This window comes from Pan paniscus, chromosome 4 (genome assembly GCF_029289425.2).
Source record: "Pan paniscus chromosome 4, NHGRI_mPanPan1-v2.0_pri, whole genome shotgun sequence".
Classification (NCBI taxonomy): domain Eukaryota; kingdom Metazoa; phylum Chordata; class Mammalia; order Primates; family Hominidae; genus Pan; species Pan paniscus.
Genome location: NC_073253.2, coordinates 68396109 through 68414403, shown reverse-complemented (window position 1 = coordinate 68414403; position 18295 = coordinate 68396109). Strand labels below are relative to the sequence as shown.

The 18295-nt window shown below is 37.1% G+C and overlaps 1 protein-coding gene across 7 annotated transcripts in view; it reads left to right on the top strand.

The window, feature by feature from the left end:
* Positions 1–18295, top strand: part of FBXO4 (F-box protein 4) — a 216320-nt gene that overhangs the window by 11331 nt on the left and 186694 nt on the right. Inside the window, exons 6-7 of one of the 7 annotated variants that reach the window (XM_008963338.4) lie at positions 3089–3264; positions 4834–5206. The exons of 3 other annotated variants lie outside the window; for them this stretch is intronic. In XM_008963338.4, the coding sequence (XP_008961586.1) occupies positions 3089–3264; positions 4834–4917 (260 nt within the window). In that variant the 3' untranslated portion in view covers positions 4918–5206. Of the gene's footprint in view, positions 1–3088; positions 3265–4827; positions 5207–7417; positions 10052–18295 lie in introns of those variants that run through there. 3 more of the 7 variants (XM_003810981.5, XM_063604484.1, XM_008963339.4) reach the window with 3 other exon arrangements.

Genomic DNA, 18295 nt, shown 5'->3' with positions numbered 1-18295 from the left:
TTTTGCCTCTACCAAGAATACAAAAAATTAGCCAGGCATGGTGGCACGTGCCTGTAGTCCCAACTACTTGGGAGGCTGAGGCGGGAGAATCGCTTGAGCCTGGGAGGCAGAGGTTACGTGAGCTGAAATCACACCACTGTACTCCAGCCTGGTTGACAGAGCCAGACCCTGTCCCCAACCCACAAAAAAATGAGAGATTGAGAGAGACCTAGTGGAAAAGGTGGACAATATGTGTGAACAGATAGATCTTTCAGCAGAGAAAAGGAAGCTGTTTTGAAAAAGTAAAACAAGCATGCTAGATATGAAAATATGACAACAGATGAATAGTTCCTTCAGTGGGCATATTAGCAAAGGAAAGAATCATTGAAAGTGAAGTTAAGTCATTCAGAATTATCCAAATTAAAACACAAAGAGAAAAAAAAGTAAGAGCAAGGAACAGAGTGAGAGTTGGGGGAATCTATCCAGTGATCTAACTCAGGGGTCAGGAAACTTTCTTAAAGGGACAAATAGTAAATATTGTAGGCTTATGAACCATACAGTTTTTTTTTTTTTTTTTTTACAATCACTTAGCTCTGCTATTGCAGTGCAAAAGCAGCAGAGACAATACATAAATGAATGGACAGACTGTTTTCCAATAAAAATTTATTTAGAAAAATTGACCCACAGAATGTAGTAGGCTGACCCCTGATTTAACTTATCTGTAATTGGAGTCCCAAAACATGAAGGGAGAGAGAAAAGGGGAAAAGGAATTTTTGAACAGATAATGGCCAGAATTATCTCAAAATTATGGAAAGACAACAAATCACAGATTGAAGATGCTCAGAGAATGCCAAGCATAAATACAAAGAAAAATGCATCTAGGCACATCATAGTCAAACTGATAAAAATCAGAGATAAAGAGAACATCTTTAACGCAGCCAGAAAAAATGAAAACATACATATAGAAGGCCAAGATAATAGTGACGGCAAATTTCCTGTCAGAATTGCCGCGGGATAGAAACCAATGAAGAGAAATCTTTATAGTACTGCAAGGGGGAAAAAAATCCTATATCTAGCAAAAATATTTTTTTGAAAATAAAGGCAATGTTAAGACTTTTTCAGACAAACAAAAGTCCAATGTCTTAGTTCATTTGTGCCACTGTAACAGAATACCCCAGACCTGTATATCAGTCCATTTCTGTTTTTAGATTATGGAGACATCTGAATGGTACTGTGATTTTTTTCCCTCTGGCTTCACCTAAATTCCTATTCTCCCAAGACTACTTAGTCTAATTTTATTACAGATCAATACATGAATTTTTAAAGAACAGAAATTTATTTCTCACAGTTTTGGACACTAGGGAGTCCAAGATTAAGGCACCAGCATCTGGTGTCTGGTGAGTGCCTTCCTTGCTGATTTCTTACTTGGCAGAAGGCAGAAAGGGAAGCGGGAGACAAACATTGCATTCTCACATGACAGAAGAGGGAAAGACAGGGCTGCAAGCCGTTTTTAATGGCAATATTAATCTACTTATAAAAGTAAAGCCCTTATGACCTAAACAACTCCCAAAGACACCCCTTCCTGCAACACTGTTGCATTGGGGTTTAAATGTCCAACACATGAATTTTGAGAAACACATTTGAACATAGCACTGAGAAAATTGATTGTTAACAGATCTTCACTATAAGAAATCTTAAAGGAAGCTCTTTAGGCAGAAGACTATGATAACAGATGGAAATTTGCATCTACTGAAAAAGATGAAGACTCCTGGGATGGAAACAATGGAGCTATATATAAAAGGTTTTTTTCTAATTTTAATAAAAAAACTAATAGTGTATTATACATGTATGACATTTTAAAGAAAAATATGTGATAATAGAACACATCATGGAAGAGAGAACATTTAAGTATATTATACTGTAAGTTTCTTCTATATGTGAAATGGCATAATATTTAAAGGTAGACTTATAAATTAAAAATGTGTATTACATATACTTGAACAACTACTAAAAAATGTATAATGAAGTTGTAACTAAGCCAGTAGTGGATATAAAATGGAACCATTAAAAAACTCAGTCCAAAAGAAGGGAGGCAAAGAGAGAAGAAGGAACAAAGAACAGATGGACAAGTCAAAATCTGAGACGTATAGGATACATTTAAATGCACCTTGTTGATAAGTACATTAAATGTTTATTAATTTTCAATTTCTATTAACAAATTACCTCAAATTTAATAGTTTAAAACAACTATTTTTTTAGCTCACAGTTCTCTATGTCAGAAGTCTGGAAATGGTAGTACTGAGTTCTCTGGATAGGGCCTCTTGGGCTGAAATTTGTGTATCATATGGTTGCATCCTTTTCTGGAGGCTCTGGGAAAGAATTTGCTTCCGAGATCATTCAAGTTATTAGCTGAATTCAGTTCCTTATTGTTGTAGGACTGACCTTCCTGTTTTCTTGCTAGCTGTCAGCTGGGGGCTGTTATCAGCTTCTAGAGGTCACCTATATTCCTTCCCATGTGACTCCCTCCATCTTCCAATCCAGCAATGGAGAATCTCCCCTGCATTGAATCTTTCAAAAAGAAGAGCCGCTTTTAAGGTCTCACCTGATTAGGTCAGGCTCAATGAAGATTACCTGTCTTTCTTAAAGTCAACTGTGTCTTAAAGCCTAATCATGGGAGTGATGCCCCATCTTATTTGTAGGTTCTTCAGACACTAAAGGGGAAAGGGATTATGCAAGGGTTTGGAACATTGAGGCTATCTTAAAATTCTGCCTACCACAAAATGCAGATGGTCCAAACACTCCAATAGAAGGTTGAGATTGTTGGTATTCATTAAAAAAGCTAAACTCTACTATATGCCTACATTTTGAAAGTAAGCCCTTTGAATGAAAGGGTAGTGACATCTACAGAATTTGTGAAAGGAACTACCTGTATCAAGCATTTTTGCTTTTAAACTGTGGAGACATCTGAAGAGTACTGTGATTTTTTTCCCTCAGTTTATGTTTGGATCCTGGTAAATTTTTGTTCCCTCGCTTTGTTAGTTTTTTATTTTATTATTTTCAAAACTATTAAAAGTAATGCAAATTAAGGGTTTTGACTTACATTCCTTAGGACATGAATGGCAAGATGAATTTTCTCATATTATGGCAATGACAGATCCAGCCTTTGGGTCTTCGGGAAGACCATTGTTGGTTTTATCTTGTATTTCTCAAGGGGATGTAAAAAGAATGCCCTGTTTTTATTTGGCTCATGAGCTGCATCTGAATCTTCTAAATCACCCATGGCTGGTAAGATCACTTATACTCTAGTGACAAAAATTTTATTTTGCACTCTATTTTCTATTTGATTTTATTTTTTAAATTCATCTTCTTTAATGAAATGGCATTCTAAAGTCAATTTTAATAGCTTAATCTATGGAAGCTATTTGATTGGTGATAATAAATGTTAGCTGATCAATTGTTTCTTACTTGCCTCTTCTCTCATACAGTGAGATAACAATTGGGGATTTTTTTTTTTTTTTTTTTTTTGTTGAGACAGGGTCTCACTTTGTTGCTCAGGCTGGAGTGCAGTGGCACGATCACAGCTTGCTGCAACCTCAACCTCTTGGGCTCAGGTGATCCCTCCACCTCAGCCTCCCAGGTACCTGGGACTACAGGTGTGTGCCAGCACACCCAGATAATTTTTTGTATTTTTTGTAGAGATGGGGTTTCTCCATGTTGCCCAGGCTGATCTTGAACTCCTAGGCTCAAACCATCTGCCTGCCTCGGCCTCCCAAAGTGCTGGGATTACAGGTGTGAGCCATCATGCTCAGCCAGGTTGTTTTTTTTAGATGCCACTATTATGTTTTTTATAACATCAATGTATTATGCTTTATGGACCATCAAAGTTATATGTTCCATCTTATAGTTTATTGCTTTCTAAAATATATTTTATTTATTTTTTTGTGACAGGGTCTCGCTCTCACCCAGGCTGTAGTGCAGTGGTGCAATTTTGGCTCACTCCAACCTCTGCCTCCTGGGTTCAAGTGATTCTCGTGCCTCAGCCTCCCAAGTAGCTGGGATTACAGGCATGTGCCACCACACCTGGCTAATTTTTGTATTTTTAGTAGAGACAGGGTTTCACCATGTTGGCCAGGCTGGTCCCGGATTCCTGGCTTCAAGTGATCCACCCGCCTTGGCTTCCCAAAGTGCTGGGATTACAGGCATGAGCCACCGTGCCCAGCCCTAAAATACATTTTAATTATGGCATTCTTTCTTCAAACAAAACCTGACATAATAACCCCTGAGTAAAACAGATAAAGAAAAATTAAAGTTGGAAACCTTTTGCAGAGAAAGTAAGAGAATTTTCTTTGTTCCCCTTCCATCTCTTCCCTGGAGCTCCAAAGACTCTTTGGAATGAAGTTTGAAAACCACTAATAAAGTTTCCCCTTCTGAATGGTGGCAATTTTAGCTTTACTATTAGGAGGAGTGGCAGTCTTCAAGACACATTTTTGCAACAGGATGTCACACATATGACTAACTGGGTCACTAAAAAATGTTTTAGTTTTCAAAGTGGATCCTTTGGAGGATTTTCCCCTCATACCTGGAAGCAAGTCATGGAAATGGTAGTTCTTTCCATTTCCAAAGCTGAATTCCAAGGCAAATAAACTTTATATTGATAATAGTTACAAGAGAGATGATCATATTTTTATCTAAGTGCCCTACAAAACAAAACTTGAGCAACTTATCCAAAGTTTGTTGGGATTTTTAAAAGTTCTGTTATCTTTTTAGTGTCTAGAAAAATGTCCCTCCTACTCATAAGATTTTGGACTTAGTTTCTTACTAACAACATTCTCTCTTATGTATTCCGAGGTCCAGGATACAGAGGCTGAAACTCTGACTGGTTTTTTGAATGGCATTGAGTGGATTCTTGAAGAAGTGGAATCTAAGCGTGCAAGATGATTCTCTTTTCAGATCTTGGGAACTGAAACCATTTGAAATTTATTACTAAGGTCGTGATGTGAATATTTGCTCAGTCAGCCCACCTTGTCCTGCCTTTTTGCAGATGGGCTTTCATTTGGACAGCTGTAACTGCTGTGTTTTTTATATTATTTTTACTCTTTACCATAAATCAATTACAAGAAAAGAGTTTCAGTCCTAGTATTTAGCCCCAAAATGAACCTTTAAACATTTTTTTGGTAATTTTTATATTTTCTGTCTTTTTAAAAATATTAAATTCTGGAAAAAACAAGTTTGTGCCTCTCATTCCCTGAGTTTCTATTCTTTTGTGTATAAAGATTGCCTTAGTGAGAAATAGCAAATTTGCTAAACTTTCCATTCAGTCTTTTCAAGGGTTCATCAGTGGTTATCAGAAAAGAAATTTTTATCTATTCTTAATAAATACACTGCTTAAAGACTGAAAAATGTACTGGAATTGCATTTAATATTATGGCCATACAATCCGTCTTTTATTATGAAACAGTACAAAGCAAGCTTATATCATATTTAATACTGCTTTAGTGAAAAATAACTTTTCCTGATAGTTCTTACTATTTTCAGATAACTTCGCAAGTTCATAAGATACTAAAGCCAAATTCTATTCTATACTCAGAGTGAAAACTTCCCAGAGACTTGTATGTATCATATTACTTCCTTCCACAAATGGCTTATACTCGGCAGAAGAAACACCCTAATATCTCACTGGAACTCAGCAATTTTAAGATTATAGTAAAAGCCATAAATATCTATATATAGTTTATATAAGTTCCATATTTAAATCTATTTCTGTTTTGGACAGAAAGTTTGTAACATATACATATAATTGTATTTAGTCTCTTTTAGGTCAGTGCTATTACTATTTTAACCTTTTTGTTGAGGGGGCAGAATTTTGCCTAATGGACTATTGGGTTTAGGAGACCTTCGAGAAAGACCTACGAACATATGGTTTCGCATTTGTCAGAATGTTTACTTAGATATTTGTAGTTTTACTATGGTGAGGCATTATTAATATTTCTAATAATAATCCAAAGTTATGATAGAAGAGTGGTTTAATTTATTAAGTACCAATGGAAGCAGAACAATGCTTTTATATCAGCTATCTTTTTTTAAAATGGCATTTTAGTTCTATAATTAAGATATTATATCTGATGAATGGAGAAAATGAAATAGTGTAGTATCAAATTCTAGGTCACTCACCAGATTTAAACTAGTACCTTATGCTCTTTTTTACTTATAGCACACTCCAGTATTTATAATCTAGATTTTTGTTAAAGCAAGATACATTTATGTTTCTAGTTTTAATTTAATTTTCCAGAGTCCCAATCAAATCTTTTTTTCCTCCTCTACACACTATGAAATTTGTCTCTCTTATATTAACTCATTTTTATATGGTCTTTTCCTAGTCCTAATTATCTTTGGATAGGACTTGCTGCATGTCTTGGGGTTCTCCCCACTCTATTTGCAGCATGAGATATAATTTATTATATTTGATCCTTGATGATTTCGACAAGTACATGAGCCATTTGCATTTTAGATGTTTTTCTCCATATAATTATGGGTAACAAAAGAGATTTTTAAAATTACTAATTATGAGGATACTGTAAAATTTACAAAATCTTCAAATGTTGGAGCTAAGACTAAATGCTAGCCTTTATGACAGCTGTGTCAGGCAATGTGTATAATACTTTGTATACATAAACTTTAAATCTTAGAAAAACCTTATAAAGCCACTAGTATTATCCTCATTTTTTAGGTAAAGAAATTGAGACCCAGAGAAAAGAATTCTATTATAATTCAAGTCCATATCATGGTATAGGTAGCAAAGAAGACATTAGACTTGGAGTCCAAAAATCCTCTTATCCAAGTTAAAAAGAGCTACAAGCTATTTTGATGTTTAATTAAAAAATCAATTTCCTGGACTCTACGGTGGTTCACTAAATTCTCATCAGTGCTATATTAGCATTATCCAGGGATGAACAAACCAAAATTGTTGTGCATGCAACCTCTGGAGTTGAGAATGACCTAACGCAAATTTCCACTCTGCCAATTTTTATTGACATGGCCACAAGTAAGTCCCTTAAATTCTGAATCTCAGTTTTCTCATGTACAAAATGAGAACAATAATACCTACCTTGGACATAAGTTTTGCTTTATCAAAAACCGATGTAAGCATCTGCATAAGTACTTCTCTGTGGGAAGGCCTCAACTTCAGTACTAACGTTCTAAGAGTTTTTATGGGTTTTTCAATGTCACTCTCTGAAATGATTATCCTGACATAAAACAACTATTTTATAGGTATGTTTAGATGGTCATATAAAAAGTGTCAGTGTTTAATCATATAAACTCTATCGCCACTATTGAAAATTACTTGAAAATTGTGCCTCTATATAGTTTGTGAACTGCATGTGCATATTAATAACTGTTAATGGACTGAATTTTGTTTCCCCAAATTCATATATTGCAGTCCTAACTCCCAGTACACCTCACAATGTGACTGTATTTGGAGACAGGGCCTTCAAAGAGAGAATTAAGGTTAAATGAGGTCATATAGGTGGCCCTAATCCAACAGAAGAGGAAAAGACACAAGGGATGTTTATAGACAAACAAAAGACCACATGAGGACATAGTGAGAAGGTGGCCATCTGCAAGCCAAGGAGAAAAGCCTCAGGAGAAACCAAACCTGTTGACACTTTCATCTTAAACTTCTAGAGTCCAGAATTGTGAGAAAATAAATTTCTGTTGTTTAAGACACTCGGTCTATGGTATTTCATCATGGCAGCCCTAGCACACTAAAATGGGAACCCAATGCTATTTTGCACTAAAATGGTAACCGAATGCTATTTTGTAACGATCTCAGGCTGTCATTTTGTAGAAATCAAATGGAAGTTCTTATTTAACATATTGAAGCATCCAGTTCTACAACTGCAATTAAAATAAGCATATACTAAAAGAATATTTGTTTTACTTATACCTAGAGAAAGTACAATTCTCCATATTGTCAAAATAATTTTTCTAAATCATGACAGATGTGTAGTTCCTCTGTTGAGAAACGTTCAATGGTTCACTATTACCTCTAGGATAAGGCCTAAAATTTCTAGCCTGATAGCACTATAGAAGAGAGAAACTTTCTCAGCCCGTTTGTTATTTTTAGTGACACAGGAAAACCTAGTGTTTGTGAAATTATGATTCTTTGCCATCATGATGAATTACAATATCAAACATTACTCATAAATTATTCCTAAATAAGTCAGATAAAAAATGAGACTACATAAATGTTAGAAGTCTTTTCCTTTTACCAAATATTCCATATTTAGCAGTCATAGGAAATGTGAAAATAATAAAGTTCAATTTTTAGTGCATTCCCACTATATATATGCCAGGTCTTGTGCAGTTTCAGGATAACCAAAACAAATAACAGCAATTTAGAGCCATTAGCACAAATTGCTTCTTCAGCAATTTGCTCTTTTAGCTAAGGTTAAGATTGTACTCATGCAGTATTTTGCAATGGTACATAAGTTGATGAAATGTAGTCCACAACCAAGTAGATACTTCACTGGACAGGAAACGAAAGAAGCAAGGGTCTTAACTCCAATTAGCAAAGTTTCTATCTGAAACATTTAAAATGATAGCAGAAGTGATGAGAGTCTGGGGGAGATCTAAGCTTTCTAGGAAGGACTTGACAATTTGTGTCAAGAGCCTTAGAGCTATTAAATGTTCTAGCCTAATAATTTTATTTCTAAGATCTTATCTTCAGGAAACTGTCATTAACATGCACAAAGCTACAGCTAAAAAGATAGTCAATGAAGCACAATTTCTAATTTATGGTAGCAACATTTTTTTTAAAAAAGTGTAAGAGACCAATCTAATTAAGAAACTTTCAATACAACTATGTAAAGGAATACTATGTGAGCTTTATGAAAGTGATTGTTTATTCTATTTTGTTCCTTGCTTAGTATATATCATTAAGAACAGTGGTTGGAACATAGTAGATGCTTGGTAAATATTTTTAGAATGAATAATGAATAAATGGCTAAATGTGGACATTAAAAATAATGCTTTTAATTACTTAAATACATAAAATATTCACAATCTATTTTTGTAGGGAGACCCCCTGAAACTATTGCTATGGAATAAAGATGAAATGCTCCTGATTATTGTAAATACAAAATTGCATGCAGGGTTGGGTAAAGACAATGCCAGGTTGGACTGCCAGAATGAGACAACAGCACGTGATGTGCTTCCCCCTGCAGAGAGCCTATGAATGGACGTGCAGTCAGGGAGGTTTCACATCACCAAGATTCCTATCCCAGAAAAGCCGACGTTCATAGCTCTGGGAATGGAATGTGACCCTTGTGGAGAGCCTATAAATGGATATGTGGGGGACGCCTGTCCATATGGATAAGATAGGGCTATATCTCATCTTGCCACGGCTCTTCTAGGCCTCTTTAGGGTTAAGGCATACTCCCTTCTGAGAATTTCTGGTCTAACCAGTTGTCTAGCTTCACAACCTATGGATTTTTTGTAACCAGCTTTTGCTGCAGCTGTTACCGCTGATTAATATCTTGCTAATCATAGGTTATGGAAAGACTGTGTTTCTGTTTTAAGGCTGTGTTAGAAATTACTGATGTACACACTATATTGTAAATTTTTATCCCTGTATACTGTGCTTCTGCATACAGATGTTATGTTACAGAATTACTTCATCCCCATGTGACCATCTCACCTCATAATCAAATGACCTTAAATCCCTCACTAACCTACCCTGCCCTCACTAAGCTTAATAGTAAATGCTGGCATATCCAGTGCACTGTTGGCACCGTGGGACCAAAAGGTGGTGACCCCCCTGGACCCAGCTTTCACTGTCTTGTGTGTGTCTATTATTTCCCGACCTGCCGATCTGCCTGGGAACAAAGAGAGAGCCCCGTTGCATTGCAGGCTGCTGGCCAGATCCCGCAATATATTTTTAAGTAAAAAGCAGATTATAGAATTGTGTTTATAATGTGGCCACTGTCATGTCTATTCACCTGTTATTGTGTTCTCCAGATAAAAGGGCATAAATCACAATTGAAAAATGCATTTGCCTGTTGAGAATCAACATATTAAAACTTTTGTAGCTGGTCGAATAATATGCATCAGCAGAAATCCTTCAAATATGTCAATAGAAAAAGTAGGGCACTCTGCTTGCTGAAAAGCACTTGCCTTGAGTAATTTTCCATTGCAGAAATGATCTATCTCAAGACTTTTCAAGACTCCTAGTCAATTAGAAACAAGTAAGCAAGCTTAAACAATTTTACATGCCAAGTGATACCTAAAAATACTCCCCTTGGATCAACTACCATTATGACAAATAACTTCACATAGTTTTTGACTAGCTTTCTTTTACCAAAAAAACAAAAACAAGAAGTCAAGCCTTCCCCCAAACATCCCCACCAAGAATTTCTATCCATAGCATTAAAATTCAAAAATATTTGTTTTGATCAGAAGGTTCAATAGAAGACCCCACACTGTCTCTTCTGCTTTCTTCATTTACTGTCAAACATTGAAATGCAATGGTACAAAAGCATATGGCTTCTTCAAGATTTCAAGTATAGCCACAATGCACCCATAATTTCAATCCCTAAATAAGTCAGAATCAAAAGTTAATAGACATCATTGCTCACAAGTTTCCAAATAAAGGACCATTTATATTCTGATTTCATCAGGAGACCTTGGATTCACTGTCTAAGCTAATACTATTGTATTGAATAAATAGGTGATACATAATATATTCCAACAGAACACAAAGAGCCCTAGAAAAAAATTGAAATCTTATTGTGTAAGACAGGGATATTTCCTCCTTAGAGACAATAACAAATGAGACTAGGACAAATGAAAGTACCTGGAATATTTGAGGTACAAAGGAAATGAAAAAAGATCATGATGTATGTTCTTAACTACCTTCATCAATTAAGAGATAAAATCACCTACCTGTCAAAGATGAGAAGGCAGGATTGGGTTTAGGCTGACAGAGGAAGGATTAAAATGAGGCATAGAACAGCTGTTGTGAGAAATATACCAGTATCCAAAGGAGATGAATAGATTGTTAGGAATGAAGAACCATTTGAATTTGAATAGCAGGAAGCTGAGCAGGTTAGCATGGTTTAGAAATTTCTCAACTAATATTCAGGAGTCCAGAAGTGGAAGCCAAGAGTGTATTTTGTGGAAGTTAATCAGGCTTAAGCTTTCACAAGAGGAGCCCAGAGGATTGTCCAGAAGGGAAAGACTGGGGAGTAGTGGGAAAATATCATCAGCCTAGTATAGGCTAGAAGTACATTCAAGCATTAATGGGAGGAGGCAGGAAATTGGGAGAACATGGATAGTAACTAAGCTGCCACTTCTGTAAGATAAAATGAGAGAGGTAGTCATATGTAGGTTGTGGTCAAAGTGAAAAAGCTTATAGTTTAAGGTATTGGAGGATGAGAGTTTTGAGTGATGATAGTTTCTACAGTGTAACCATGGGAGGCTGACATCAATATGATCAGTGCTTTCTTTGAGGCTCAAGAAGTAGGGATCAGGTATCACAAGGGACCCTAACATAAGTGTTGACTCACCCAAGACGGTGATGGGGCAGAGAGAGGCGAGCTACTCAATTAAGTTAATGTTATTCAATAGAACTCTCTACAGCAATAAAAAAGTTCTGTAGCTGCAATGTCCGATCTGATTAGTCTCTAGCTATTAAGATTTTAAAAGTACTTAGTGCAACTGAGGAACTAAATTTTACATTTTATTTAATTTTAAATGACCTTATTGTTAGCCACATGTGGCTAGTGGCTACGATCTTTTTTTTTTTTTTTTTTTTTTGAGATGGAGTCTCGCTCATCGCCCAGGCTGGAGTGCAGTGGCGCAAACTCAGCTCACTGCAAGCTCTGCCTCCCAGGTTCACACCATTCTCCTGCCTCAGCCTCCCAAGTAGCTGAGACTACAGGCGGCTGCCACCACGCCCGGCTAATTTTTTGTATTTTTAGTAGAGACGGGGTTTCACCCTGTTAGCCAGGATGGTGTTGAGCTCCTGACCTCGTGATCTGCCCATCTCGGCCTCCCAAAGTACCGAGATTACAGGCATGACCCACCGCGCCTGGATGCTAGTGGCTACTATCTTAAACAGTGCAGCATCCAGGGAATGTAATATATTTTCTTTGTTTATCATAGTCTATCTTTTAATATTATACTACTTTACATATAACGAATGAACGTTACAGCAGTAGAATTTCCCCTCTCCTCCCTTTGGTGATACCATTGTCATACAGTTTAATTCTTCATGTATTATAAACACTATGATATATTATTTTGCTTTTATCAGTCAATAATCTTTAAAAGAAATTAAGATAGTCTTTCATATATACTCGTATTTTTGCCATTTTTAGCATTCTCTATTTTCTAAGTAGATACAATTTTTTTCTGCTATAATTTCCCTTCAGTGAGAAGAATGCTTCATTTGTATTCCTTTTAGTGCAGTTCTGCTGGTAACAAAATCTCGCTGTTTCTGTATGCCTCCAAAAAGCTTATCCACCACTATCAGGTCGGCTTCATCCTGGGGTTGCAAGGCTGGTTCAACATAGGCAAATCAATAAACGTAATCCATCACATAAACAGAACCAATGACAAAAACGACATGATTATCTCAATAGAGGCAGAAAAATCCTTTGACAAAATTCAACAACTCTTCATGCTAAAACCTCTCGATAAACTAGGTATTGATGGAACATATCTCAAAATAATAAGAGCTATTTATGACAAACGCACAGCCTATATCATACTGAATGGGCAAAAACTGGAAGCATTCCCTTTGCAAACTGGCACAAGACAAGGATGCCCTCTCTCACCACTCCTATTCAACATAGTAATGGAAGTTCTGGCCAGGGCAATCAGGCAAGAGAAAGAAATAAAGGGTATTCAATTAGAAAAGAGGAAGTCAAATTGTCTCTATTTGCAGATGACATGATTGTATGTATGAGTTAGAAAACCTCATCGTCTCAGCCCAAAATCTCCTTAAGCTGATAAGCAAATTCAGCAAAGTCTCAGGATACAAAATCAATGTGCAAAAATCACAAGCATTCTTATACACCAGTAACAGACAAACAGAGAGCCAAATCATGAGTGAACTCCCATTCACAATTGCTTCAAAGAGAATAAAATACCTAGGAATCCAACTTACAAGGGATGTGAAGGACCTCTTCAAGGAGAACTACAAACCACGGCTCAAGGAAATAAGAGAGGACACAAACAAATGGAAAAATATTCCATGCTCATGGATAGGAAGAATCAATATCATGAAAATGGCCACACTACCCAAAGTAATTTATAGATTCAATGCTATCCCAATCAAGCTACCATCGACTTTCTTCACAGATTTGGAAAAAACTACTTTAAAGTTCATATGGAACCAAAAAAGAGCTCACATAGCTAAGACAATCCCAAGCAAAAAGAACAAACCTGGAAGCATCATGCTACCTGACTTCAAACTATACTACAAGGCTACAGTAACCAAAACAGCATGGTACTGGTACCAAAACAGATAAATAGACCAATGGAACAGAACAGAGCCCTCAGAAATAATGCCACTTATCTACAACCATCTGATCTTTGACAAACCTGACAAAAACAAGCAATAGGGAAAGGATTCCCTATTTAATAAATGGTGTCGGGAAAACTGGCTAGCTGTAGGTAGAAAGCTGAAACTGGATCCCTTCCTTACACCTTATACAAAAATTAACTCAAGATGGATTAAAAACTTAAATGTAAGACCTAAAACCATAAAAACCCTAGAAGAAAACCTAGGCAATACCATTCAGGACATAGGCATGGGTAAAGACTTCATGACGAAAACACCAAAAGCAATGGCAACAAAAGCCAAAATAGACAAATGGGATCTAGTTAAACTAAAGAGCTTCTGCACAGGAAAAGAAACTATCATCAGAGCGAACAGGCCACCTACAGAATGGGACAAAAATTTTGCAATCTATTCATCTGACAAGGGCTAATACCCAGAATCTACAAGACCTTAGACAAATTTATGAGAAAAAAACAAACAACCCCATCAAAAAGTGGGCAAAGGATAAGATCAGACACTTCTCAAAAGAAGACATTTATGCAGCCAACAAACATGAAAAAAAGCTCATCATCACTGGTCATTAGAGAAATGCAAATCAAAACCACAATGAGATACCATCTCACACCAGTTAGAACAGCAATCATTACAGAGTCAGGAAACAACAGATTCTAGAGAGGACGTGGAGAAATAGGAATGCATTTACACTGTTGGTGGGAGTGTAAATTAGTTCAACCATTGTGGAAGACAGTGTGGTGATTTCTCAAGGATCTAGAACTAGAAATACTATTTGACCCAGCAATCCCATTACTGAGTATATACCCAAAGGATTATAAATCATTCTACTATAAAGACACATGCACACATATGTTTATTGCAGCACTGTTCACAATAGCAAATGCTTGGAACCAACCCAAATGCCCATCAATGATAGAATGGATAAAGAAAATGTGCCACATATACACCATGGAATACTCTGCAGCCATAAAAAAGGAAGAGTTCATGTCCTTTGCAGGGGCATGGATGAAGCTGGAAACCATCATTCTCAGCAAACTAACACAAGAACAGAAAACCAAACACCACATGCTCTCACTCATAAGTGGGAGTTGAGCAATGAGAACACATGGACACAGGGAGGTGAACATCACACACCGGGGCCTGTTGGGGGGTAGGGGGCTAAGGGAGGGATAGCATTAGGAGAAATACCTAATGTAGATGACTGGTTGACGGGTGCAGCAAATCACCATGGCAAGTGTATACCTATGTAAGAAACCTGCACGTTCTGCACTTGTACCCCAGAACTTAAAGTATAATGATAAAAATAAAAATGCTGTAAAAAAGGAGAAACTGATGATTTTTTTTTTTCATCAACCCTATTTCCATCTTGCTTAAATGCATGTGGAAGAACGGCTTTAACACTATTCAGCGGTTCTTCCTACCCATTCAGTGGCCTGAGCAGTGGGAGGGCAAACCAGCCTTCGGTGGCAGGCTGAGTGCTCCAGTGTTCAGTAGGTAACTGCTGAATAGGCACAAAGCACACATGCAACCTGCACACCTTCAGGCCATTCTGAAACCTCACACTAAGTAGCAGTGAACTCAGGTGCTGAAGAAGTCTGTTCACCCTGAAATTCCTCCTTGGTCACAGCTTTTTCAGCAGCAACCTGCTGTTTCTTTTCAATCTTTTCAGGATGTTTGTAGAAGTAGAGATAAGTCATAATCTCCCATGGGTGTTCACAGGAGATGGCGCCAAGCACGTGCATAACTTCTTGGCCACCATCCACCACATCAGGCCCACTGAGTGAGCTGCTGTTGCATGGGATGGCAATGTCCACATAGCATGGAGGAAAACCTGTGTGACCTAGAGCAATGGTAGACAGGTTAGCATAACATGCCTCTATGAGAGGCTTGTGGTCAGCCCTGGAATCAGTAACCACCAGCAATGTAACTCCTGTAAGGCTGCCTGGATCTGGTTAATGAAGTTTCCAGGAGGAAATGATCATCAACAGGAGTAGCTCTAATGGCAGCAGTAAACTTCAGCACAGCCTGGTGGTCAGTATTCCTGGAGGATATGACACGGACATCAGCAGGGTTTCCAATCACAGCAATGACACGAGCTGCCAGCAGAAGCCTCTAGGTCCTCTTCAGATTTATGATGCAGATGCTATCACTTTTTCTTTTGTAGAGGTACTGTTCCATTTGGAAGTCAAGGATGGTGCCACCTGAGTGGGTTCAAACTACAAGAAATTTGAGGACATTTTCTGTCCTCCTTCATTTTCAGGACATCAAGGGCTCTGAACATTGTGAAAATTTCCCTTTAAGTTATGCCACAAATCTAGAAAAACTCCATATGGATCTCTCCACAGTGCAAAGCTGTGGGAAGGTTTTAAACTGAAAATTTAGTATATTTAATAAAGATAGGAGAATTCAGATGATATATTGATCTATTTCCTCTTGAGTAGGAATTTGTTGTTCGTGCCTTTCAAATAATGTGTCCATTTATAAAAATTGACTAATTTATATAATATATTGGCATGAAGTTGTTTGTAATACCCTTATTACCTTTTTAACAATAGTATAACCCAGTGATTAATATATTTACAATTCAGTAGTTAGTACCATTCAGTTTTTATATATGGGTAACCATCAACACAGTCAATTTGAGAACACTTACATCACCTCAAAAAGGAACGCTGTGCCTTTTAGCTGTAAATACCCTATCTTCCCATGTCCTGTCCACTCTCCTAGCCCGAGGCAACCACTAATATAGTTTCTGTCTCTATAGACTTACCCATTGTGGACATTTACTGTAAATGAAATCATAAAATATGTAATATTTTATCTGTGTTTTAGTTTAAGTATTTTCTGTTGGCCTCTCTTTGAGTTTACTATTCTTTTCTTCTTTGTCTAGTCTCCTATTATACCTGTCAATTTTAAACAATTTTAGGTGTATTTTTGAGTTCTAAAATTTTCATTTTGTTATTTTTAGTTTCCCTTTCTCTGCTAAAGTTTTTCCTCTCATTAATCATTCTATCTTTCAACTCTATTCTATCAGTTTTTTTCTTTTTTTATGTAATTTGTGTGAATGCTTTCATTGATTATTTTTTCTTTTTCTTCTTATTATACTTTAAGTTTTAGGGTACATGTGCACAATGTGCCGGTTAGTTACATATGTATACATGTGCCATGCTGGTGTGCTGCACCCATTAACTCGTCACTTAGCATTAGGTATATCTCCTAATGCTATCCCTCCCCCCTCCCCCCAACCCACAACAGTCCCCAGAGTGTGATATTCCCCTTCCTGCGTCCATGTGTTCTCATTGTTCAGTTCCCATCTATGAGTGAGAACATGTGGTGTTTGGTTTTTTGTCCTTGCGATAGTTTACTGAGAATGATGATTTCCAATTTCATCCATGTCCCTACAAAGGACATGAACTCATCATTTTTTATGGCTGCATAGTATTCCATGGTGTATATGTGCCACATTTTCTTAATCCAGTCTATCATTGTTGGACATTTGGGTTGGTTCCAAGTCTTTGCTATTGTGAATAGTGCCACAATAAACATATGTGTGCACCTGTCTTTATAGCAGCATGATTTATAGTCCTTTGGGTGTATACCCAGTAATGGGATGGCTGGGTCAAATGGTATTTCCAGTTCTAGATCCCTGAGGAATCGCCACACTGACTTCCACAATGGTTGAACTAGTTTACAGTCCCACCAACAGTGTAAAAGTGTTACTATTTCTCCACATCCTCTCCAGCACCTGTTGTTTCCTGACTTTTGAATGATTGCCATTCTAACTGGTGTGAGATGGTATCTCCTTGTGGTTTTGATTTGCATTTGTCTGATGGCCAGTGATGATGAGCATTTTTCATGTGTCTTTTGGCTGCATAAATGTCTTCTTTTGAGAAGTGTCTGTTCATATCCTTTGCCCACTTTTTGATGGGGTTGTTTGTTTTTTTCTTGTAAATTTGTTTGAGTTCATTGTAGATTCTGGATATTAGCCCTTTGTCAGATGAGTAGGTTGTGAAAATTTTCTCCCATTTTGTAGGTTGCCTGTTCACTCTGATGGTAGTTTCTTTTGCTGTGCAGAAGCTCTTGAGTTTAATTAGATCCCATTTGTCAATTTTGTCTTTTGTTGCCATTGCTTTTGGTGTTTTAGACATGAAGTCCTTGCCCATGCCTATGTCCTGAATGGTAATGCCTAGGTTTTCTTCTAGGGTTTTTATGGTTTTAGGTCTAACGTTTAAGTCTTTTATCCATCTTGAATTAATTTTTGTATAAGGTGTAAGGAAGGGATCCAGTTTCAGCTTTCTACATATGGCTAGCCAGTTTTCCCAGCACCATTTATGAAATAGGGAATCCTTTCCCCATTGCTTGTTTTTCTCAGGTTTGTCAAAAATCGGATAGTTGTAGGTATGCAGCATTATTTCTGAGGGCTCTGTTCTGTTCCATTGATCTATACCTCTGTTTTGGTACCAGTACCATGCTGTTTTGGTTACTGTAGTCTTGTAGTATAGTTTGAAGTCAGGTAGCGTGATGCCTCCAGCTTTGTTCTTTTGGCTTAGGATTGACTTGGCGATGCAGGCTATTTTTTGGTTCCATATGAACTTTAAAGTAGTTTGTTCCAATTCTGTGAAGAAAGTCATTGGTAGCTTGATGGGGATGGCATTGAATCTATAAATTACCTTGGGCAGTATGGCCATTTTCACGGGATTGATTCTTCCTACCCATGAGGATGGAATGTTCTTCCAT